Below are 27,715 nucleotides of genomic sequence, written 5' to 3'. Positions count from 1 at the left end.
GTTTCTGATTTTGCTCCTTGAGAGAATTTTTCACATTATCAGCGTGTTCTCATCAAACTTGTTCATAGTTTATTTCTATTATTGCAAAAAGTGATAAAAGAAAGTCTCTACCAAGTCATTTTTCCATAACTTCCAAAACTCCAGATTTGATTTATATTTTGGTTATCACAATCTTGAACTGTTAGATTATCATCATTGTGTATTGCTAAACACTTTGAAGAAATTACATGTTGGATACGGCCCTATTTTGTGGTAATGTATATATATATATATATATATATATATATATATATATATATATATATATATATATATATATATATATATTATATATATATATATATATAAGATTTCTTAAAAAAATAATAAAAAATAATATTAAAAGAAATCGTATTTGTTAATGTTTATAAATAGTATTAATAAAACTCTCATACAAGAAGTCGTCATTTAAAAAAACAAATATATATATACATAAATTTTATATGGTCGTAGTTTTTGAACGCTGCAAGATACTATGAAATTTAAAATTTATCGATGAATATAAGGCTAGTTGATAATAGTACAAAAACATTTTATAAACTTGTCGCTCTCATGTTTGGGACAGATGAAGGCCAATATTTTGGAGATTTTTTTCACACGCTCTAATCATCGCTAGTTTTAGTAATTCTTCCTTATTTGACATAAGTATAAAGATATTTATGTTTGGAGTTTTCTCCATGTTTGGAAGACCAAAAAATGCTGGATCCGCCCCTATATAATATATATATATATATATATATATATATATATATATATATATATATATACATACATATATATATATATATATATATATATATATATATATATATATATATATATATGTATATATATATATAAAAACTTCCTGATGAACCTACAAGAGAGACAGAAATATTGGATGAGTCTTTTTACAAATTTATATATATATATATGTATATATACAATACAGACACATAACAACTAAAAATAATTATTTCTTAAATAAATTCTTTATTGGATATGAGTCATACATCTTTAGTGTATATCCATTCTTGATTTCCACCCAATCCGTGACAGTTCCACATATCTACTTTGTTTTCTTCGTTTTCCAATGAATAATCAAGACAACTTTCATCGTTATGTATTATCTCTCCACGTTTACTTAGTACAAAAAACTAAAAGTATACAAGAGGTATAAAAAAATATATATTAAAATAATTATATATACCTTAAAATCGCCTAAGTTCGGTCACTTAATCTTTGAACATTTATTTATCACGCATAAATAAAAAAATTTCAATTTTATTTCCTGAAACATACAAAAAACTTTATTGATAATTGATATTGTAAAAATAAAAAAATAAAAACTTGTACTCAATATTTAATTTAAAATGAAAACGTCTACTTTGACCGAACTTTCAATACCATCTCATAAGTTCAGCCGCTATATAAAAACGAATAACATCAAAAATAATGAAAACTTATTTTTAAATGTTGTTTTATTGTAAAAATATGATATAAATTCAGGTAATACCAGTAACTAAGGAGGGCGTCGTCCCGGGCTCAAAAAAAAGGTCTTTTGGGGCACCAAAGAAAACAAGGAGGAGCACATAAAAAAAGGCTTTTTTAATATAAGTAGTAGTATTTTTAATTTTTATTGTAATTAGTCAACTATTTTATTACTTTGACCATTATCACATTTGCTACGCTACTGGTTAATAAAGTTAAAAATATATTTTTCAAATTAATTTAAAAAGGTTTTTTCAATTAACAAAAAAACACTACTTTGCATTAAATGAGCTTTGTATGTTTAATAGCAATTCTTGTACGTATCGTTGACCATAGTAGTACAGCAAGATCCACACAACCAATTGTCACAAGATTCGCTAAGTATATGCAATTGTCGTTAAGCTGTAATTTTATTTCCAAAAATGTTACAAGCTGGATAATTTTTAGAACTCAAAGAGCCGTCAGTTAGTTTTGAAATTATTCACAAAATTTTTATTCAAATAAAATACCATGGTGTGTACCCATTATAAAAATGTCAAAATTTACTGGTTAAGTTACCGGTAAATTTTACATTCGCAACACTTGTCAACATTTCACAATATTACTACTAATTGTCTCCGTTGTTTATCCGTGAATGATCGAAGTTAGAGTATTTCTAAATTTCACTAATTTTTATAAAAAAAGTAGTTAGTTTTCAATTATTAATAAATTTTTTTTGTAAATATTAGTTTGATGATTTTTAATTATACTAAGGTTAAATACGATCATTTATTTTAAAAATTAGCTTTTTTAGATTTTAATAGTATGCATTTTTTCAAATTGTTGTTTTGCCATATAATTATTTCAGCAGGTTGCATATAAACATTATTTTTATTTTACTACATTGTTTTATTTTATTATTTTATTATATTATTATTTTTATTATTATTTTTTTTTTATTGATTCATATTTACGAACTAATTAAAAATATCATTTAAGAAAAAAAGTTTGTAAAATTTGAGTTTTGCGTGCTTTTTTTTATATTTTTTCTTAAATGACCGAAGTTAGGCGATTTTACGATATATATATATATATATATATATATATATATATATATATATATATATATATATATATATATATATATATATATATATATATATATATATATATATATATATATATATATATATCAGAATTTAATCGTACAAAGTAATTTTTCAATAAAATTAACATCTTTGAATCAAATACTGTATCATGCAGTAATTATAAAGAACTTTTTTTCTCCAATTATTTATTTGGTAAAATACCTTCAAAAAAAATTGTTAAACTTGTCTTTATGCTTTTGAATAACCTGGTTAAGAATTTGAAACAAAAAGAAGGGGGTAAAAACACTTGCAAATAAAATAATTGTACAAGAAAAACTATATATGTTAAAGCTAAGAAAAATTACCAGTTTATTAAAATAACTAAGAAACAGTTTCAAGTTTTTGTATTTTATTAATTATTGGATTCAAATTTCATCAAAAAAGGTTTTAGTCTTTTTAGCAGTGTGTTTTGGACCATTGTCTGGTAGAAACAAAAAACTGTTTCCCAACCTAAGTTTTTTAGCAGAAGATTTTAAATTTCGTTTCAATATATTGTTATATAAATCAGCGCTCATAGTTTCATCAATAAATTCTAGTTTACCAACACCATTTCATGCCATACAACCCCATAACATTACACTTCCACCACCATGTTTAACTGTTCCTCTCGTGCAACTCAAATTAGATGCTTCACCTCTTTTGCCAAACTCTCTGTGCACCTTCAGATTTTTTCAAATTAACCTGGGATTCATCAGATCAAAGTACTTTTATCCAAAATGATGCTGGCATTAAATAATACTTTTTTGCTAAGTTCATTCTTCTCTTCAAATGATTTTTTGTTAAAAGCGGTTTTTTTCGAGCTTTACCTCCACTAAACCTGCTTTATGAATTTTATTTTTAATCTATGCTAGTGAAATTGTGTTTCCTGTTAAGTTTTTTTAGATGATTTGCTATATTTTTTGCACTTTCAAACCGATTTTTTTTAATCATTCTTAAAACTTCTCTATCATCTCATGAGGTTGTCTTCAGCTTTCGTTCTCGTCCAGTACGAATTCAAACGTTTCATATTGTTTGTATTTATTTACAATGGCTCCAACTGTTGTAAATGGAATATTTGTAAGTTCTTTAACTTTTCTATAAGTATTTCCTTATTTAACCAAGTCTATAACAAGTTTTCGTTGAGTAGTATTTAAATTTTTACATTTAGTTGCCATAATATTAGATGAACAGAGTTTTTAATGACTTTTTTTAATCAAAAATGTTATTAATTGCTGAAAATAATATTCTTGAAATGTAAATTCAATAATAATAATAAATTGATATTTGATAAATTAAAAACCATAAACATTCATAACAAATAATAAAAACAGTTTTGTACAATTAATTTTTGTGCACGCAAATTAATACCTGTGTAAGTGAAAAATTGTATAAAAAACACATTTTCTTGTATTTTTACTGATTAATTATGAATAAGAAATAGCTATAATAAATTAAAAAAAAAATAGTTCTGTTATTTTCATTATTAATCAAGATAAAGGCAAGTTTAAAATGCAAAAATTACTTTGTACGATTAAATTCTGTTCTCACTGTATACATATACATATATATTACATATATATTAGTTACATAAAGAAAAAAGAAAAGTTAACAACTTTATTAACAACAATACTAATATAATACTACTAGTAGACTTCAATTTGAGGTCTATTACGCGGCCTAAAATATTTTTGTGTGTTTTATAAATTTTAAACTTATCTTATATTCTCAAAGATCTCGATTAAAAGACTTCTCTTTGTCTTCTGCAAGTTATATCACAACCACGCAACTTTGTTATACATTATTTCAAATATATTTCCAACGACAACACCTAATAGCCCAGCGGTGCAATGGATATGTTTTACAAAACTATCAGTTAAGGGAGATCAACCTCAAAATTTAAATATAGACAATTGAAGAAAACTTTTAAAGTAATCTAACATACAATGTAATGAAAACAAAAAATTTACATTTTTTTTTTTTTTTGGGTCAATGATTGTTGCATATACCCAAAAAAAACCCCAAAATAAGCAGAAAATATGATTTGCGCCAACCAAGATTCAGCAAAAACTATTAAAAAAGGCAAAGTGAAACTTTGGTATTACATTTAGAATAGGGGAAAGGCGTCTATGATGGCATAGCGCCTATGATGGAATACCGGTCATATTTCCATTAAAATTGGTTTTGGTAAAAAAATGATTAGACCTACATGACTATACTGACTTTACATTAGTTTTAGTGAAAAAACGTCCCTTGAGCACAAGTATTATTTTTATAATCAACAAAAATCGATTTTGGGATGTGCTGTTGTAGTTTTATTTCCTTCATATATTTAAGATTGTGATTTTACTATTAACTGTGCAGAAATGAAATTTTCATGCATTTTATATTCAAGTTTTGTGCAATTATTGGAATAGTTACTTTAATTTTATCTTTTGAACAAAGCAGACACAGCTTGTTTTAATGAAAATGACGAGTTGGGGATGTTGAAATATTGACGAGTTGGGAAAACCTTTTTTTTTATAAGAAAAACTTATTTTTAAGTAAAGTTAAAAGAAAACGATGCTCCAACATTTTTTTTGGTCCAAAAAATACGTAAAACGCAATATTTCCTAACCGCATGCGCAAAATTTTACAATGCTGGTGTGTAGCATGAAATGGTAAATTAGGATGGTTTCGAGTAATTTCTGACTTTTCTGAGGGAAGACTCTAAGGTTAAAAGAAATCATTAAGTTACCCTCGATCCTAACTAGCCTCATCCTCCCCTATGCCATCATAGGAGCAGTGGTTGCCTATGATGGCATACTTGTGCTTTTTTTTTTACAATAATAATAACTTATAAAAAAATAAAACTGATGAAAACTCCCAAGGTAATTATTGTTCTAGATGTAACAAGGAATGTATCCATATCAAAACTTTTATTATTGGTCTTCAGGATACTGAATAATGAAGCTTCAAAGTTAAGTATGTCATCATAGGCGCCTTTCCCCTAGATGCATGAGTGTTTTAAATGGAACAGATTTGAAAAAAAAATCTGGGTCTGAGGACATGTCTTCCAAAAATGGCATTATAAAAAAGGTCAATTTTTAAAAAGGTTAAACAGCCATACTAGTTTTTTTCATGAGATATAAAAATTCTGTTCCATTTAAAACACAGCTCTTATTAAAAGAAAGATGTGCTGAAAATTTGAGACAAAAACCCTAAGCGGTTCTCTTGCAACATTGGCCGGCATATTGAAAAACCTCAAAAACGTTTCGTTTTCTAAGGTTTTGTCACTTTTCTTCAATTTTTTAGCCCTTAATTTTTGACGACGCAATCTATTTGGCTTTCCTCGATAGATTGACCGTTTAAGATGGATTTTGTTTATAGCGTTTGAACCGTTTATTGTATAATAGCCAGGAATCGTGTTAAGTTTTTCATAAATTAGGATTGACAATTTCATCCCAATATTAAAATTAGCTACAGCGTCGTAGACACCAAACTTTAGCACTGTAATGGTGACAAATTTTGTTTTTGGTATACGATTCCAAATTTTTCCATTAAAGGACTCATTCGCATTTTGTGTTTTGCCGTGAAGACATTTTTTAAGCTCATCATCTTTAGTGAGGTCCTTAAAAACAGGTCTGATTTTGTATACAACATCTAAAGGAAGGCCAGGGCCTGGCTTGTAGGTATTGGTTTTACTTACTTTGTCTCTGTTGAGTTTACAACAACTACTTGCACCCGTTGGATAATGTGGGTAGTGCCAGTTGTTATCTTTCGATGATGCCAAATGAAAAAGAGTTGCGAGTGCTGATGATTTCATGGCAACTAAATCACTAGTATTTTGTCGAATTGCCATACCAAAAAAATTTTGCAATTGATCAATTGTTGCATTCGTCAATCTTCCACGACCACCTAGTCCTCTCACTCTTTTTTCAATTTTCGAAATCGGGTTTTAACACGCTTTTGATAGTGCCCAACACATTCCAATTTAGTTACTTGAGTGTCAGGATAAACATCCTTGTGTCAGGATAAACATCCTTGAGTGTCAGGACAAACATCCTTGAGTGTCAGGACAAACATCCTTGAGTGTCAGGATAAACATCCTTGAGTGTCAGGATAAACATCCTTGAGTGTCAGGATAGACATCCTTGAGTGTCAGGATAAACATCCTTGAGTGTCAGGATAAACATCCTTGACAATCTTGTAGCTTTTACTATTTCCTTCACCCAAAAAACTTTTAGTTTATGTTTTTAAATCGGTCGCTGGAAAATGCGACTGGCTCGTTCGCATTCCATTCCATTTGTAGAACCAATGAAGTTCATTTTACAAATACGTAAATTTTTTTACTTGGCATAAGCAGTAGGATTTCTATCAGCAAGGTTTTGATTTAAAGAGCATCCTCTGCAAAATCGACTAAAACCTTAACATCTAAATCTTTTCCACTGTCCAATGAGAGTGCAGCAACCACACCATTTAATGAGGAAAATTCCCTATGCTGCCATATCCCATCACACAATACACCAATATTAAAAATCTCATCTTCATTTTGAAAATTTTGTTTTAAATCAGCCACAGCATCAGCCATTGTTTCCTGTGCAACTTCCTCTGTAATATTAGCTATTTTTAAAACAAATTTATCATAGTTTTTTGGCGTTATTGGTTTTGGCATGTTCATAAGGGTTGTAAATTTTTGAATTCCAGAATATCCTATTTCAAGAGTTCTTATAGTGTATACTCTACGTGTGTTTATATCAAAGATTCCTTTTTGATTTAATAATTTTGTAGTATAAAAGTTATTTTGATATTTACATTTTGAAAAAAAAAGTGAAAGTTCACATGCAAGTCCTTGCTTTTTGCTAATGTTTTCAGTTATTGCTAAAGTTATTTGAAAGCAAGAGGTATAACTTAAAACTGATACAGCATCTGACAAAATAAAAGAGTCAATTACTCCTATCACACCTTTGTTTTGGACTTAATCATTCTTTTGTGGTGTTAAGTTCAAAATAGGTTAAAGATTGCGAAAAGAAGTCGCCGTTTTGAAGATGTCTGTTTGTTTATCAACAAAAGACTCAATATTATCATTTAAAAGGTGATTTAAACTATTTAAAATTCCACTGCCACGTAACACATTTCCATTAAAAATCTTTTTTCTTTTTACTCCTCGTTTTGTTCTTGCTTTAACTCTATCTACTTTTACCATGTTTAAAAACTTTTAAAAAATTTATTTCTGTTGCGATAAAGATTGAGCCGAAACTAACTTATTAAATTAGTAAAACTATGAGTAATAAAAAATAGTTTTTAAGTTAGTAACTTAAAAACTATTTTTTATTACTCATAGTTTTATAAAGCTCTTTAAATTTAACAAGAAACCAAATAAGATTTTTAGTTGCGAATTTTATCTAAATTTTCATTGCATAAGAAGTCATTTATTGAGGTGTGCTACAAGATGTAAATCTATATTTTTTGAAAAACGACATTCTTACTATTTGAAAAATGCAAAATTTTGATACTTAGAGCAATTTTCAGACATGTCCACTACGATTTTTGAAATCCCCATATATTAATGTATCTAAAACAGTTAAAAAAAATTTTTGAAATTTTTTGAGGGTGCATCTCCCTTAAATAGTAAAAGAATACACTATACTCCATATACTTCACATATTAAAAGATTAATCTGAGCAAAAAAGCGGCTTGGTATACCATCTGCTCAATCAAATGGAAGAATAAAGATCTCAAAACAAATTACAATCGTCTTAATCGTTCCGTTAAAGCTAAAATATTTAAAACAAAAATATTACACGCAAAAGAAATAATATCAAAATCTCAGAACAACTCAAAACTCGTCTAAAATACATTAACAACTAACTAAAAATTAAAGATAAAGTTCGTTCTCTCAAAAATGTTTCAGGGGAAATTACTGAAACTCTTCCCGATATACTTGAACTTTTGAACTCTCAATTCAAATCTATGTTTACTCTTGAAAGCTCCGAAAATTTTCCTTTGTTAAACAAAAGTGAAGATAAAAATAAATGTCAAAACAAATTGGATTTCTCTATTGCAGATATTATTAATGATCTTACCGATCTAAATCCTTACAAACCTTTCGGACTTGACGGCTTGCACTCTTTAGTACTTAAGATATGTGCCAAAAGCTTCGCAACTCTCCTTACAAAAATCTTCTACGAATCTTTTAATTCTGAAATAGTACCAACTCTCTTGAAATTAGCAAATATTAGTCATGTCTATAAAAAAAGAAAGGAGACAAACTACTTTCTGAAAGCTATCGACCTATCTCACTAACCTCGGTTGATTGCAAAATCTTTGAAAAAGTTGTAAAGAATAAAATCTTGAAGCACATCAGCAATAACAATCTGCTCTTTATAAATCAATATGGCTTCCTTCATCATAAATCTTGCGTAATTAATCTAATAGAGGCTTTTGATATTATTTCGTCTTCTCTAGCATTGCACCAGTTTATAGATTTTGCTCGATTTTGCTAAAGCTTTTGATTCCGTACCTCACAACAGACTTATGTAAAATAAAAATCATTCGGAATAAACAGCATACTACTACAATGGATTAATTCCTTTTTAGTAGGTAAAAAGCAACACGTTACAATTAACAATACTAGCTCTGTCTGGGTTGATGTTCATAGTGGTGTTTCTCAAGGTTCTGTTCTAGGCCCGCTCCTCTTTATTCTTTTTTCAAACGATCTTACCTAACTTACTGAAACTTCTGAAATACTTGCCAACGATACTAAATTTTTTTCTAAAACTTTATCGCAGACTAATTTCGTTGATCTGCATGATCGTCTACGCTTAGTATACAATTCAAACACTTGGTTACTTAAATTAAACATTTTAAAATGCTGTGTTATTCATTGTGATAAAATCAATCCTATGTATAGTTACCTTTTGCAAAATAACCAAGGTATAAATGAAAGCCTAAGAAGTTCTACTAAAGAGCTTGATTTAGAAGTCATTTTTACATCTAACCACACATATTCAATCAGTTGTTTCCAAATCTTTACAAACTCCTGGTATGCAAAAAAAGACATTCACCATCATTGATGAAAAAATGTCTCGCAAATTATATAAAGGGTTTATTAGACCACACCTTGAATATGTGTCTGTTTGGGCCCTGTTTTTAAAAACTGACGTAGCTTTGGTTGAACCTGTTCAACTTAAAGCAACAAAATGGACTTTAAGCTTGAAAAATCTTCAATACTACGAAAAACTAAAAAGACTAAATCTACCATCACTTGAGTTTCGGCGCCTACGATGCAATTTTATCCAAATTTTTAAACTAATACATCAATTTGATATAACTAATAAATATATAGCAACCAAAATTTATTAACTCCTTGTCACGTGGTCACCATCTTAAAAAAAGGCGTGAATGTGTTCCAAACTGTCTTCCAAGACCCAACCAACTATATAATAGATCAGCAAAATACAAACTACCCGAGCAAGTAATTTTCTACTCAATTGTATTTCTTTTAAAATTAGACTAGATCACTGGTTGAGGATAAAATTAGGAACGAATATTTATAAAACTGGTTGTTTATAGTTGGGTGTTTTCCCTGCTCACTGTATGTATATATTTTGTGTATACTTTACTGCTACAACTATAATAATAATAACAATATTGGTTTAATAAAAATTAAATAAAAAAAAGCCAATAAAAACGTTTATACTAGTTAAAACCAGATTAAAGATATAAGAAAATAAAAGATAAAAAAAAAACAAGGCACAAAATGGAACAATCAAAACGTAGTTTTTATTTGAACAATAATTTTATTTGTAGTATTTTTATTGGAACAAATTTTAACGAAACAATAAAAACATTTTCAAAGAAAGTTATTAAAAACACAAAACATAAATAACAAAGAAAGAAAAAAAAAATTTTTTTAGTTTTTATTATTTTAGTACATTGTTTATACTTTTATTTTTTAACTTTTATTTTTTGTAAATTTTTTAAACAGTCGTATTTATTATTGTGCGTGAGTTCTAAGCGTATTAATTTTTTTTACGTTATCCTTGGTCGATTGAGTTTGCCATTTTGTTAGTTCCGATATTTAATTTTGTTAGTTCCGATGTTTATTAATTTTTTTTTAATTTTAGTTAGATACTACTTTTATTATTTCTGTCTCCATCTTTTTTAATTTAAAATTAATATGTTAATGTCCAAACGTTTAATATTAAATATTTATATAATTGTAGTATATAATAATGTGGTTGTTTGATTTTTGTTTTATTTGTTTATTTTATTAAGGTATCACTCTATTGACTCATATCTCACTCTATTGACTAGTTTTTAACTATATAAGTGATATCAATCTGATTTTTAAAAATTATAAATAAATGCCTAATTTTTAATCTTATGGTTAAAAAAATGAATTAAAAAAAAAAAAAAAGATTAATAAACGCACCAGCATGCTGGTGAGTTCATCAATCTTTTTTTCTTTTTTTAATTCATGCTACAGCATAAAATATTTGTAAATGTTTTTACCTGATTGCCTCCTAGTCTGTGACAAGGGAAAACTTTAATTTGTGCTCTATTTCCTTTGTTACCCATTGAGTCGAGACACATATTGCTCGCAGCGTTACGAACCTAAAATTTAATATTTTTTACTAATCTTTAACAAATTTCTTTATGACGTTATGGGTGTGAAAACAATTTGGCGTCAAAACGTGTTCGGCTACTTCGAAAGAAAACTTAAAAATATTACCTCTCCGTGAGCTGGTGGATTTGGATCTGCGCCAATCATATCTGGAATGACATTGTCAATATACCACTTAAAAGATTTACATCCTAGTTTTTTTCGTAACTCAACTCTTTCACTGATATCCCCATATTTTACTAACTTGTCTTCTGGAGGTTTTCGTCTAAACCAACGCTTTAATTAATTTCAAACAAGCAAATTAGTCACCCAAATAACAGAGAAGACCGCAAAACTTAATTATAAAAAAAGTCATCATAATTAAAAAAAAAATGCCTGTAGTATAAATCTTTGTACTCATCCATCCACACTTCAGCAAGTCGGTTGAAATTTTTTGCTAGTGTTTTAGAAACTCCATTCGGGAAAGAGTATGGAGAATTTTCTTTTCGAAATATATGACCAACCCGCGAGCAAGGTATTATTTCGAGTTTTCCACCACACATCCAAATCTAAAATTATATTTAAAAAAAAAAAACTTTTTTATAATAACAATGGGTTTAGCAACTGATAATGAAATACGTATTTTTTTATTTTTTCCTATTACCCGAAACGACATCTCTAAGTTTTCTCCACCCCAGATTTCCATTTGGTTATCATAGCTACCAATCTCATAAAAATATGATTTGTCAATTGCAAAAAGCCCTCCAGCCATTGTAGGAGACCTACGTAATTAAAAAACATTTTTATTAAAACCTTTAAACTCAACAACTAAAGTTAAAAAAAAATTTTTTAGTTACTTTAGGTCCCGTAAATACAGAAGCTTTAATTTAATAAGAACGCAACTAATTTAATTGCGTTTTTTAGATATAGAAAGTTACTTGGATAGAGTGGGGTGTTGTGGGTCTAATGGGTAATTTGGGTTTAATTGCTAAAGTACCTCCCTTTCATCCTTCCTTTCCCAATCCCTCCCCCGGCTTTTTGATGTACGTTTTTTTGAGTACCCTCTACCTCCCTAAAAGTACCTACGCTTTCAACCAACATACTAATCATTTTATATTTTTCTTAATTTAAAGTCTCCTTTCTCGGATGAAAGCAGCAGAATACCACTCAAAATCAAAGTTGTTGGTCGCTATCTATTCCTGGAGAATCTATCAAAAGAAACGAGAACGCATGAAGCAAAATTAGAATGAAGTAACAAATTTATGGCAAAAATAAAATTTTATCCATATTTTTCAATACAAGTCGTACAAGCAAATCTGGATCAAGTACTGAAATTGTACGATAAATGTGTGAAACATAAAAATGTGAAAAAGAAAATACGATCCATTCAATGAAGTTTTTGACACCACAAAAAAAGATAGTGAAATGAATCATCTTTAAATTGAAAGCAAAGGAAAAGGTCGGGTATACAACTGGGAACGCTGCTATAAAAAACTAAAAAAGATGAAGACAGAAATGATAATAACAGTGAACTAAAATTTAAAAAATAAGTCATTTAACTTTGGAAAATAAAAAAAAACCATCCATTTATCCAAAAAAAAATATGCTTGAAGCCTACTTCAACAACAACAACGAAAACATAAACAACGTTAACTTTCGAAACCGAGTCTGAAGCAGAATATCAAGAGTCTGAAGATTTAGAAGAACATCTCACAAGTACCAGCAAGAATTATAGCAAAACCAAAACTGCAACCAAATTAGTAACATCTTCAAAGTTATCAACCAGTAAAGTAGTAACCAATTGTTGACAGTTGTCTCAAGATGGTATTGACTTTCAGACACTTTCACAGTCTGGTATATTCAAACCAACTATTGAAGAAGATGTTAAAGTTAAAGAAGAAACAAAAAAAACACTATATTTAGAAAACTGGTCACTGCACTTTGATGGTAAACGTATTAGTCACCAAGAATATCAAGTGTTAGTGTTGATTAATAAACAAAAAGAAGTTATGCTGCAAGCACTAGATCTACCCGACGGATAAGCAGATACTGTTGTTAATGGTATAACAGTTATTCTCGATGAATACAATTTATGGAAGAGTATAAATATGATTTTAGCGGACACTACGAGTGTAAATACTGGAAGTAAGGATGGAATTGTCAGCCAGTTACAAAGACATTTTACTGAAAAGAAATTGGAACAACAAAAATTCTAAAAAAGCTAAAATCAAAAAGATATATTTTATCCTATTTTTATCAAATCAAGTGGTGTACTGATATCTAAGTAATTTTTTTTCTTCTTTGATGACATTGAGCACGATGTATTCTTTGTATATAAAATTCAGTCACGATCAAATAAAGCGTTTTTTAAAAATTGTAAAAAATTTGAAAAGTTTGAAAAAAATTTAATTACTAATATAACAACTAAATTTAAATAAAAAAAAGCTTGTTGTTATTTTAACTTGTTGTTATTATAGCGGAAAAATAGAACATTAATTATGGTAAAACCCAATTAAATAACAACAAAAGAAATGTGCTCAGATTGTTATTCAACGTGAACAAAGGTTGACACTGACTGCTACAACTGCACGTTTTAATGTAACACATAGTTTCATCATAAAAATTATAAAATTGGTGATCTTAAAAGCAAAACCGGAAAACTAAAATGCGACTACTCGAAGAGCAGATAGTTGCACCCATTATCTAAAAGCGTAATCATTTGCCAGTGCTTTTGAAACTTTATCTAAAGTACTTTCCACTGACGTTCCAACAAGTATTGTGACAATTAGTTTTTGTTTGTGCAAATAATTTCATTTAAAAAGGTATGTTCCAGCAAAAAAAGCGTTGACTTTCTCAACAAAAAAAAAAAAACTCTTTATAGTCTTCTGTCAAAAATCCTTGTATTTCTTTTAGATTTTCATAATTTATTGGTCAGAGGAAGATTGGGAGAATGAAGCAACAAACAAGATCATGTTTTATGCACCATTAATTCCTCATTTACAACAAATGATTGTTTATACAAAATTTCAGAAAAATCATTGGACATAATATAAAGATTTCTAAAAAAAAATATATACTATTTTTCTAATATTTTCAAAATATGACAGTAAATATGTTTCATTGTTATATCTTGTTGTACGTTATATCTTGTTGTATATATATATATATATATATATATATATATATATATATATATATATATATATATATATATATATATATATATATATATATATATATATATATATATATATATATATATATACACTGCCGCTCACGGAAGTTAGGACAAAAAATATTTTTTCAAAAGAACAATATTAAAATGTAATTACGTTATAGAATTATTTACTTATATTAGTAAAATTTATGTTTATATAAAAATAAATCAAGTTAAATAAAATTTGTATCAAAAAAATTCTAAATTAAGTTATTTTAATGTAAATATATTAAAATAACTAACATTTAAAATAACATAAATTGTACTCACAAGTAAAAGTCTTATCATTTTAAATAAATAAACAGAGAACTGAGAAACATATTAAAGGTCACGTATGAACCTGTATTTTACATTATCAACTCAAATCTTTTAATTTTGTCATTTAACAAGTATTTCTATTGTTTACTGTGTTTTTGCAGATATTTTGTGTATTTTGTGTTAGTGTTTTAAAAATTTCAAGTGCAGAAGTTTAAAAGTAAAATTAAAAATTATTTTTTTAGTGTAAATTCAAAATATTGAAAAAAATATGCCTAAAGGTAAGCCAATAAGTGTTGAAAAAAGGACAGCAATACTCACTTTGCTTCAAGAAGGCTACACAGTTAGAAAAACAGCTGAAAAATTAAATCTGAGTAAATCAACAGTTAGCTATACGATTCATCGATATTGAGAGTCTGGAAGTTTGGAAGACAGAAATCGTCCAGGTCCTTCTCGCATAACAACAAAAACTGATGACCGACGTATAAAAATCATTAGTAAGCGTAATCGAATGTTAACTGCTCCACAAATAACAGCTATTTTCAACTGTAATCGAGAAAAAAAAGTTTCTGTCAGTACAATCAAACAAAGATTGCTAAAAGCTAATTTGCATGGTTGTGTTGCTATCCGAAAACCATATCTACGAAAAGTTAATCGAAAGAAGAGATTCCGTTGGGCACAGCTCCACAAAAATTGGACGATGGATGAATGGAAACAAGTACTCTGGACCGATGAGTCAAAATTTGAAGTTTTCGGAAATAAGCAAAGAGTTTACGTTAGAAGATCTGCTAAAGAAAAAATACTAACTCAATGTCTGGTTCCAACAGTAAAACATGGTGAAGGCTCTGTGATAGTTTGGGGTTACTTCTCTCTGGATAGAGTGGGATATTTGCATAAAATCGATGGTATAATGAGAGCAGAATATTGTATGTCCAACATCAAAATCTCATTTATGGAACATTATAGAACAGGAATGGAATAATATTCAAAAAGAAACAATTAGAAAATTAATTGAAAGAATGCCGAGAATAGTTAAACCAGTTATTAAATCAAAGGGTGGTTTTTGTGACAAAAAAAAAATTTAATTATTATAATGGTTTTTGTACATTTGTATTACATAAAGCTGACTAATAATATATTTTATATTGAAAATGTATAAAAAATATAATTTTTATTAATATAAATTAAAAAAATTCCATAACGTAATTATATATTAATTTTGCTTTTTCGAAAAAATCTCCACTGTCCTAACTTCCGTGAGCGGCAGTGTATATATATATATATATATATATATATATATATATATATATATATATATATATATATATATATATATATATATATATATATATATATATATATATATATGTATATATATACATTTATATATATATATATTTATATATATATATATTTATATATATATATATATATTTATATATATATATATATATATTTATATATATATATATATTTATATATATATATATATATATATATATATATATATATATATATATATATATATATATATGTATGTATATATATATATATATATATATATATATATATATATATATGTGTGTGTATATATATATGCATTTATATATATATATTTATATATATATATACATATATATATAGATATATTTATATATATATATATATATTTATATATAAATATGCTATATATATATATATATATAAATATGCTTTATATATATATATATATATATATATATATATATATATATATATATATATATATATATATATATATATATATATATATATGTATATATATATATGTATATATATATATATAAAGCATAAAACAACTGTTGCGTACTAGCTAAATTTTCTTTGTAATATTTTGACCTGTTTTTGCACAGATCATAAAATATAATACAAAAAAGACTTAAAGTATAATACAAAATAGGTATAATACAATATCAGACGTAAAATATAAAAAAATTGTTACAAATATTACATCAAAACGTCAAAGAAGACATTAAAAAGAAGCTCCTTATTCATAACAACGCACAGTGGGCCAATATGTGGACAAAATGGGAAAAATTTTAGTTGTCTAATCTTGAAAACCTATTTAATTTTAGTATCTACATATATTAGGAGAAATCTATTGATAATTTATTTATGTTAAATCCCTTAGTTACCAGGACTCTAAGCATTTGAATATTGAGATAAAATAAAAAAAAATAAAAATTATAAATAAGTAATTAACGGTGACATCAACGTTGTGTTATATTTCAATTACATCTACGTTTTTGAAACAAAAAATTAGTACATGTTATTCTAGAGTATTTAGAGATAAGAAAAACCAATGTGTGAAATAAATTTGTCATAGCATGTTATCTCAGTTATACTTTGAAAATCACAGATTAAAAAAAAAAATTTCTTAAGAAACTTATTTTTTGCCGCACAATAACTAATAATTACCACAATTTGCCATGTGTTGTCTTATATTTATTTGAGCTATATGATGCTTCAATCGAGTTTTAATTGATTGCTCGTCCCCTTAAATCCCCGTTCAGATTTTATGTATGTTTTAACTTGGTTGCTATGGTACTAAATTTTGCATAGCAACAACTCATTTTTACATTAACGTTGTTTTAACAGTATTTTACTTGCGCTAAATACACAATATTGGGGGTATGTATTAAAATGAGATTCAGAATTCTTATATGGTTAACTTTTTTTGGTTACTATGGATACCTTACTTTGCATAACATAGCAACAACATATTTTCGGTAGTTGTTAGTAATTTAATTACTAACACTGACAGTAATTTAATTACTTTTTATTTTAATTACTAACACTTGTAGTAACTTAATTACTAACAAGTATTAGTAGTCCAGGCGGCATATATATTATAACATTTTACTTTTAAATACAAAATACTTGTTACAATAATTATTTAGATATGGTTTTGTTAAACTTAGACATTCATAATTTTCTCCAAAAAAACAATCTTAGTATTTCAAAACAAAATATTACTGAAGATATATTAAAATTTATTCAGCCAAAATTTGCTGATTTTAAAGACGTTGATTTTAAACATGCTGTTCAACGATTTGTTTACTTGTATAAAAAAAAGTGGAAATCTGCAAACTATACTGTGAAAAATTTTGAAAAGAAGTTTGTGAACTGGCTTAATGAATATTTAATTGTCAGAAAAAAAGACAATGAACCAACTGCAAGTAGACGTGGTCGAAAACCAGTTGCATTTGATAATAGTTCTAATAAAACTAAAAAACGGCGTGTATCTTGTTTAATTGAATCTCATTCATCCGATGAATTATTTTTTGCTGCTAATAAAAAATTTAGATATGAATCTGTTGTTATTGCTGCCAAGAATGTTTTAAATATATCAAATACAGATAAAGCAACTAAATATTCAGCAGACGAAGCACTGGCTTTAATAATTGATGCAAGTCTGACAAAAGCTTCCTATCAATTGATTAGAAGCGGAGCCTTGGAGAAAGAATATAACATCTACCCCGCTTACAATGATGTCAGAGATGCAAAATTGAAATGTTATCCTGCAAACATAACAGTGGAGGACTATTCAGCTTCAGTTCCTTTAAAAGATTTAATGACTCATACTTTGCAAAGAATCTGTGCAGTTCAGGAACCTGTTCTAAGGCACTTGATATTGAACGACAAAGCAATAAAAACAATGACACTAACGTGTAAGGCTGGTTTTGATGGTGCTACTGGCCAAAGCATTTATAAACAAGTTTTATCAGAACTCGACATTAACAGAGATTTAAAGCGTGAAGAATCATTATTTATTACTTGTCTAGTCCCATTGGATTTGACTGGATTTAACAACAGCAACAAAAAGGTGCCTATTTGGAGAAATCAAAAGTCGTCCTCCACAGCCTATTGTAGACCCATAAGATTTGCATACAAAATGGAATCCAAGGAATCTGTGATTGAAGAAGATCAGTACATTAAAAGTGAGATAGAAAGCTTGGGTATGATTTTATTAGAGGTGTGCGGATCTTCTAGTGAAGTGAATTGTATTATTGAACTTACAATGATTGATGGGAAGGTTCAAACAATATTATCTGAAAAAAATAACTCATACCAATGCTGTTCGGTGTGTGGTGTCTCTCCAAAAAATATGAATAGTCTTGATATCCTTAATATAGATTATACTAACAGAGAGTTCAAATATGGTCTTTCCAGTCTTCATGCATGGATTCGATTTTTTGAGATGTTATTGCACATTGCATATAAAAAGAAACAAAAAAGTGGCAAGATCTAAAGAACACAAAGAAAAGGCATCTGTAGCTAAACAAAAGATTCAGACTGATTTTATGAACAAAATGGGACTTGTTGTTGATTTCCCTAAAAGTGGTGGTTCTGGAACAAGTAATGATGGCAATACCTCAAGGCGTGCTTTTGCAGCATATGAACAAACAGCTGAAATTCTGGGTATTAACCAAAACCTTATACTCAGATTTTACATTATCTTGGTAACGCTCTCTTCAGGATATGAAATAGACTGCTTAAAGTTCAAGGATTATTGTTTTGACACTTTTAGACTATATGTGTCCCTTTATCCCCATATCCATTTATTACATGGCTCAATCAGTTCACAAAGTATTGATACATGGACATGACATAATTAAAAGCTTTACATTACCCATCGGACTTATGTCAGAGGTAGCTCAAGTGGCTAGAAATAAAGACTTTAGCCGAAAAACATCCAGAAAAGCAACAAATACTGATCTTATCAATAGACTCCTAGTTTCCAGTGATCCTGTTATTTCATCATTGCGTAAATCAACATCACACCAAACAAATCATAAAGCATTTCCTTCAGATGTTTTACAATTACTTAAATAATCTTCAAACGATATTATTGTTTTATAATTTTTTGATGTAATTTAAAATTGATAACGTTTTCTTGCACTATTTTTTGCTTTTATTATTCCTAAAACATTATTTACCTAAATACTCAATTTTTATTCAATATAGGTGGGTCAAAAATCCGATAAGATATTCAAATATCAATTTACCACTTTGTAACTAAGGAAAGTATCCGGTAACTAAGCAATATAAGTATCCATAACAACTAAATTTAAAAAATTATCACTTTTGTAAGAAGTGTGATCTCATATTGGTACTCATGCCAAATTTAGTGAATATAGCACTTATAAAATATCTGCAGATAATAAAAGTAGGTTGTTGCTAAGCAAAATAAAGGTATCCATAGCAACGAAATAAAAAAATAATACCTTCATAAAAAGCGCAGACATCATATTAGTACTCATACCAATTTTAGTGAATATAGCTCTAATATTAAATTAGTTATGAATTTTGTCCAGTAAAAGTGCATTCTGGCCCACTGTGCAACGTAAATATAAAATTAGCAAAGATAATTTAACTCCGCTTTTTTGGATTATTTTTTTAAACAGAGGTCTCCAACTGTTTGTAAATAATTTAACGTCATTGTTATGGTTGAGAAGTATGGGAGTGTGTTTTATTACCTGGTATGTTGAGGCGTAGTTAATTTTGAGTGATTCGCTCACTTTGCGTCCCTCATACTCTGATTTTATTGCTAGAGCTTTGGGATGCGTGACCAATCAAACATATCATTAACCTCTCTACCATGTTCAGTTGCCCAAGTTAGATTCCAAATCTTTTAAATAGTTTTTTGGAAGTTTAATGCATCTTGTTAAAAATTTTTTTGTTGTTTCGCCAATCTGTATACCGCCACAAGTGCATGTGAGTTTGTAGACTCCGGAATTACTATTGGGAATTATTTGAAAGTCTATAAGTCTTACTTAAGCCTTACAACAGAGAATAAAACATATTATGCAATAAAAAGTCAAAATTTACGTATTAATAACATATATATTAACATTTTTTATATTTTACGTCTGATGACGTATTTTTGTATACACAACCATTTTTGTAGATAGGGGATCAATAGTGCATTAAACATGTATGTTCTTGTTTGGGCGAGGAAAATCCTGGACTGGAACCATGTGTATGCATAAACTGAATTTTATAATACCTTTTGTTTGTCGTTTTGATTATAATTCCAATCCACCAAAAGTTATTAGGGTACATTAGGGTAATATGAGTTATTTAAATATTATCGTTACGCATGAATAAATCTGTGGCGCTAAATTTTGATGCTAAAATAAAACTTAATTTAAAAAAATAATGCTTAAAATAATGCATAGAAGCATTTAGTTTTGACTTTATTTAAAGATACCATTTTTGTGTAATATGAGCATGTATATGTTCTAAGTGTATATGATATAACATGTAATGTGATGTAGTTTAAAGCCCTAAAATTGTAGTAGTTTTAATTGTTTTTTAAATAAAAACAAAACATAATAAAAAACATTATTATTTTAACAATACTAAATATATTTCTAAATAATACTAAATATCTTTCTATAATTTAAATTCAAAAAGTTTGTAATTTTATTGTTTAAACGTTTGAATTGATAAAGTTGAAAAAATAACGTACTAATTTTTTTTTTTTGTGTGTAAACAAAGTTGTATTAGACCGGGCCAATAAAAAAAAGCAATTGCTTTTACTCAGCGTGTTTGAAGTAATTGCTCAGCTTTACGTAAATAAAAATTTTAGCAAACTCGCACAAATTTGTACTCACTAGGTGCACACTAAAAAAAGGTTTTTTTAGTGTGCACCTATTAAAAAGAAATTTCTACCTTAGGGTAGGATATGTGATATACCGTTAGTAAGGTATAATTTTCTACCTTATAAGGTAGAAAATTATATTAAAAACAATTATTTTTCATACAATTTTCTAACTTAAAGGTATAATTTTCTACCTTATAAGATAGAAAATTATACCTTACTAAGCGTATATCGCATATCCTACCTTAACTAAAAACTTCTACCTTTATTTTTTAGTGCGTGTAGTTAAGGCAATTTTAAAATATTATAACATCTGTATGATATATTGTTGACTACGACATATTTCCGTTAAAGATCAGGTCTGCAAATTATGAAAAGACGAAAAAAACTAAAACGATAAATTTTGCGGTATCATAAAATATATTTGTAGCAAAAAAAACCTGACCGAAGATTCTTTTATTTTAAAAAAGTTTTCTTAAAATCGCGATCGTTTGTCTAAATTTGAAAAAGATTTTAGATAAATACTCTTTTTAGGTGAAATGAACATCATAGTTTAATAATACGATCTGTTTTGATCGTTTATTGGCAATATTTCTTAATTATATGTACTTTCTTGGTTGGAATTCTAGTATTTTTTGTTAAAATTGATAGTAATATTGTATTTTGACAACTATATATAGCTAATATACGTCAGAACCAATTAAACTAGGATCTACAGTTGGTTAAGGCACTTTTTGAAAAGATTTTGACTAAAGTCATGTTAACGCTGATCGAAAGTAATCTAAAGACTCTAAAATGGTGTTCTTTAGGTTCACTATTAGGGGTAGTAAAAATGGTGTTCTTTAGGTTCACTATTAGGGGTAGTAAAAATGGTGTTCTTTAGGTTCACTATTAGGGGTAGTAAAAATGGTGTTCTTTAGGTTCACTATTAGGGGTAGTAAAAATGGTGTTCTTTAGGTTCACTATTAGGGGTAGTAAAAATGGTGTTCTTTAGGTTCACTATTAGGGGTAGTAAAAATGGTGTTCTTTAGGTTCACTATTAGGGGTAGTAAAAATGGTGTTCTTTAGGTTCACTATTAGGGGTAAAAAGGTTTTGAAAGTAATATATAAAAAAGAAAAGTTTCTTTAAATATTAAAAAAACCTAAAGCAAAAAAAAATTAAAACATCTAAAGTTCTTGTTTGGACGACATAATACGCTGATAAAATCATGCTAATTTCAAATAAAAGAATTCAGACAATTTGCAAATCGCCTTAACTACACCAAGCACGTAAAGCTAAGCAATTTACTCCAAAAACGCTGAGTAATAGTTTAGCTTTGCGTGGATAAAAGTTTAATCAAATTTGCTTAAGATTTTAACTCACGTAAAACTGACCAATTACTGAGTAAAAGCAATTGCTTTTTTTATTCACCCGGCCGTTTGTTTCAATAAAAGGTGGTCTAAAGTTTGATCTTTTAATGATAAGGTTTGTTAATAACGAATCATTACATTCCAAAAATTAATTCTAATTGTCAGGTTGATATTTCTTTTACCTTAATTAATGTTATTTTATTTTTTAGCTAATTTAAAGTGCTCATATTACCCAGTGCTCTGGGTAATATGAGCACTTTTGCAACTTTTTTGAAACCTCTGTGTTTTAAGAAAAAAAGTTCGTGTCCCCAAATATTTATGTGAATCATGAGTAGAGATCCCTTAAAATTGTTTATTCACATTAAGTTTGGATACAGCATAACTATTTTTCAAAAAAATTCCAGTATCGCTTAAGGTGCTCATAGTACCATAATCTACCCGATACTTTGAAGGTACGTAATTCATATGATTATAAATAAGCTGCTGCAAAACTAGCTCATTTAGTATCTGCATAAGGTTAAATGTCTGAACATCATTTTGATGATTCGACTATTCAAAATAAATTGTACATTTATTAATTGAAAAAAAAAGATGAAAATGTGTTTTTTAAAATAAATATAATTTTAGTTGTGCTAAAAAGTTATTCGACTTATTTTATTAAACTAAAACTAATCTTTAATTTTCCTTTCCTTACTTTTTATTATTTTTATTTGTAAAAAAAAACATTGATATTTGTGATCTACTAAAATTAATAGTGTAAAGTGAAAAGATTTTTCTACGAGTTGTACGTCATACTGTCGATCATTTATAGATCGAATTAGAGATTGTTCGCAACAACTATTCAATATAAATAGAGTTTAATAATTTAAATTCTAATTATATTTATAAGATTAGAAATATCTTCAAATTTAAATCTTAAAGATTTAAATTTGAAGATATTTCTAATTTTTTTTCTAGTTGAAGAAAACGAAGTTGTAAAACTTTGTTTTGATATTTTTAGGTAATACTTTTTTTACGATTAGTGTTCTTGATGAGTTTATTGATTATATAATTTAAAAGCATTTTGTTAATCTAAAAAAAGATTTTTTTATTCTAAACTAAATGTAGTCTACAAGCAAAACGTGCTGCATATTAATATTTACAAAAACTTACTCATTCTTCCAATGTCTTACTTTAATGGTTGAGTTCCATCTGCTCGTAAACGTTTTTCATCCTCCGTTATTTCTTTCCAGTTAAAGAACAAATCCCACGTAAATCCTCCAACTTGAGTAATGCGATCAAGTTCTGTTTTTTTGTAGGATAAATCGACAGCATCTATAACCTACACAACTATTCAAATTTAGTTTCGTTCCATTTTATCAATAAAAATAAAAATCAGAAAATTCCTTTTTAAACAGAAAAATACTTTTTGGTTTTAGATTTTAAGGTTGATTCCAAAAAACTAATAACCAATTTTTACTTATTCTTCTCAAATGCACAAAATAGCAAAAGCACATATAGCAAAGTAGGAATAAATAATTTTAACCGTAGTCGAAATAACAAAATGATATATGTATATAAATTTATATACATATATAAATATATATATATATATATATATATATATATATATATATATATATATACATATATATATATATATATATATATATATATATATATATATATATATATATATATATATATATATATATAGTATAACACTGGGAATTTCATCTTACAATGAGAACTTAAGTAAGATCTGAAAACTCTATGTTTTCCAAACATCAGAAAAAACTATTACCCCACCTCCTCCGCCCCCTCCCCCCGTTCCCTTCCAAAATCTTAAAAGATTTCTTTAATTTAAAACCCAGCAACAAATACATTTTGAGAAATATATATATTTTTGATAAACTCTTTAGTCACAAGTTCTGTTTTGTCTATCGAGCACCGCACCGCATATATATAATATAAGGCTTCTTCTTGATAATATTCTACAATATAACTAAAATACTAATGTATATATCATAGTTAAATATGTTAATTTACGTTTTAAGGTTTTGATGATCTTCCTTCGGAAACCATGTTTATATTGTTAGCACGTAAACAGTATAATTTATGCAGTTAACACGCAAACTGTAAACATTTTTTGAAAGTGTTTAACTTAATTTTAACATAATGCGACTAACTTCAACTTAAATAAAATAAAACTCTAACAACCGTTACAATTTTAACACCTTTTCGCAATATTAACTGTATAAAACAAGTTATAAAATAGAAAGTAAAAAAAATTAGCTACGGATTCAATTATTATTAATCGACATAGTTATGTTAATTGTTTTGAATGCAATTATGAATAAATCATTAATTTAAACATAATATTTAATAATATAAACCTCAATCACTGGGCACACAACATTTCTTTTATCTTCCTTTATCCGAAACAACAATGGTTCTACCCAACCTTCAGTTGCTTCGCAATGAGAATCTAAAAAGGTAAGAACAGTGCCTGATGCTAGTTCTGCTCCTTTTAAACGAGACCTGACTAAACCTTGTCTCTTAACATTTCGGTATAGAATAACCATTTCTTCTCCAAGCTTTCTGTTAAGTTCATATATATAATTTCGCAAAGGTTTTTTTAAAGCTGCTCCTGAAAGTAAATTTGTGATGTAATATTAAAAGATATCACGCCTTTTTGCAGTAATAAACTATGTTTAATTTAAAAATGTGAAAGCATTGTTATGATAAAATATTCTCATGAAAAAAAAAATCAAATTCTAGAACTAATCAAGGTGCCTGTGTGTGTGAGGAAAAGAAGGAGGGATTTGTGTTAAAAGTTACACTTAAAATATTTTATCATTTTCTATTTTTATTTATTTTGGCTTTAGTATTGTCAACTGCTCTGAAGAAAAAACTAATCTAAAGAAGAAATCTCTTGATTAAATTTTAATGTAAGTATAAAATGTATTAATGACAAAAAATTTATGACGAAAATTCGTGTAACAAAAATGAATAAAACAAAATTTTTAAAGAAAAGGATTATTTCTTATATTGAATTACCAACACTTGCATCATCTACAAGAACAATATTGGATAAGATATTCGGTGGAGTCTCATTAATCACGCTGTGTACGGTGCGCAGAAGAGCACTAATAGCTTCATTGTGAAAGCAAATAATAACACTTGTGTTTGGCAGTTCGACAGGATAGTGCTTGCTACTACAACTATTTAAAAGAATAAACTTTAGAGAAAACACTAAACTTAAAATAAAAAGTACAAAAAAACTTAAAATAAAACTCACAGATCTCCTTTCACGTTTCCTAATCGACGGTTTAGAGATATCCTATCACTGAGTAAAGAATCAAATGAATGGTTTTTAAATAAGTTTTTTGATTGACTTTGTAAGTGATCTGGAAGAATTGCGGGGTAACCACCTGCACCTAATAGAGGGTCAATAAGTTCTGGATAAAGTTCAATTCCCAATTGACCTAGCCTAGATTTACGAATTTTCTCTTTTTCTTTCTCTGTTTCATTTATCATAATTTTTTTCAATATTGTTAAAGGAAAATCTTTTGGTCTTTGCGGAGGAATAAATGTGTATGGTTTTTCTTTCTTTTGTCGATTTATCACAAACACATCAACATCAACGATGGGAGCTTGTTTGTGAAGCAAAAACAAAAAATCCAATGAAATCCAGAATACGCTGGTAAGTATTAGAGCTAAAAATATTTTCTTTTGTGTTAAAATATAAATCAAAGGTTTTGCTGTGTTTGAAGGAGTTCGTATCCAATTTCTTTGAAAACGTTTGAACTCGTTTTTCATTTTACACTAAGTTATTTGTTTTTTAAAAACTAACTATAAGTTAACTTTCTAAATTATATTTTATTTCGGTTTTCAAAATGAACGATACAAAAAGTCCTAAGCACCATGTTGCAGATAAATTGATCGAGTATGAATAATCTAAGACTTATATCTACGATAACAAAAGTAAACACTTCTACCAATGTGATCAGTGATCGTACTGCATAATTATTCTGCATATTTATATGCCAGCCAGGAATTTCGATATAAGTATACCCAACATGATTTAACACTTTCATGTGCTGCTCAAAATCTTTCTTAATAATGTGTCGAGTGAGGCATATATATATATATATATATATATATATATATATATATATATATATATATATATATATATATATATATATATATATATATATATATATATATATATATATATATATATATATATATATATATATATATATATATATATATATATATATATATATATATTTAAATATATATATATTTAAATATATATATATATTTATATGTATATATATATATATATATATATATATATATATATATATATTTAAATATATATATATATATATTTATATGTATATATATATATATATATATATATATATATATATATATATATATATATATATATATATATATATATATATATATATATATATATATATGCCTCACATATATATATATATATATATATATATATATATATATACTATATATATATATATATATATATATATATATATATATATATATATATATATATATATATATATATATATATATATATATATATATATATATATATATATATATATGTATATATATAATTTAAGAATACGTTCACGTTTTCACGTAAACGTATTCGCGTGAAGATTATTTAACTCAATCTCTTATTAATTCAAAACTTGGTAATATTAAACAACTCGATAAGTCTATTAAACAACTCGATAAGTCAATTATAGTAAATTCAATCACTTAGTTCTTTTATTTTCTCAGGATGTTTCAAATTTAAAAAAATGTTCATGGTGGAAGTAAGAAAGACAATTCTAAAAGAAAAAATTTTATTAAATGAAGTTGGAAAGTTAACACTATATTTTGTGCGCATAACTCAGTTCTAATAGGAGGGCTGAATTTAAAGGTTTATATATACGCAGAAAGTTTAGAACATTTTGTTTTAAGGACAAAATATAGTGTCTTACTATGCACAATGCAGTTCGCAGAATTCGGGATTAGTT

The 27,715-nt window shown here is 27.1% G+C and overlaps 1 protein-coding gene across 1 annotated transcript; it reads right to left on the bottom strand.

Moving 5' to 3' along the window:
- Positions 1–41: 41 nt before the first annotated feature.
- LOC100203971 (polypeptide N-acetylgalactosaminyltransferase 13) lies at positions 42–26,660 on the bottom strand. The gene is made up of 10 exons (XM_065809161.1): positions 25,948–26,660; positions 25,707–25,870; positions 25,043–25,296; positions 23,840–23,988; positions 11,864–11,981; positions 11,596–11,768; positions 11,329–11,485; positions 11,109–11,210; positions 1,032–1,175; positions 42–242 (listed from the first exon to the last, which is right to left on the bottom strand). Exons 1-10 carry the CDS (start codon positions 26,466–26,468, stop codon positions 108–110), a joined length of 1,917 nt encoding a protein of 638 aa, XP_065665233.1. The 5' UTR covers positions 26,469–26,660; the 3' UTR covers positions 42–107.
- Positions 26,661–27,715: the final 1,055 nt, after the last annotated feature.

Source organism: Hydra vulgaris, chromosome 11 (assembly GCF_038396675.1).
Source record: "Hydra vulgaris chromosome 11, alternate assembly HydraT2T_AEP".
Taxonomy (NCBI): Eukaryota; Metazoa; Cnidaria; class Hydrozoa; order Anthoathecata; family Hydridae; genus Hydra; species Hydra vulgaris.
This window is presented reverse-complemented; position numbering and strand designations above follow the sequence as displayed.

Bases quoted from the DNA above. Each gene is read 5' to 3' on its own strand.
- LOC100203971 (XM_065809161.1), bottom strand. From the start codon at position 26,468: ATGAAAAACGAGTTCAAACGTTTTCAAAGAAATTGGATACGAACTCCT. The intron at 23,989-25,042 runs GTTTATATTATT...ATAGTTGTGTAG, and splicing joins TTGTGTGCCCAGTGATTGAG to GTTATAGATGCTGTCGATTT. The intron at 11,211-11,328 runs GTAATATTTTTA...ATTAAATTTTAG, and splicing joins ATCCACCAGCTCACGGAGAG to GTTCGTAACGCTGCGAGCAA.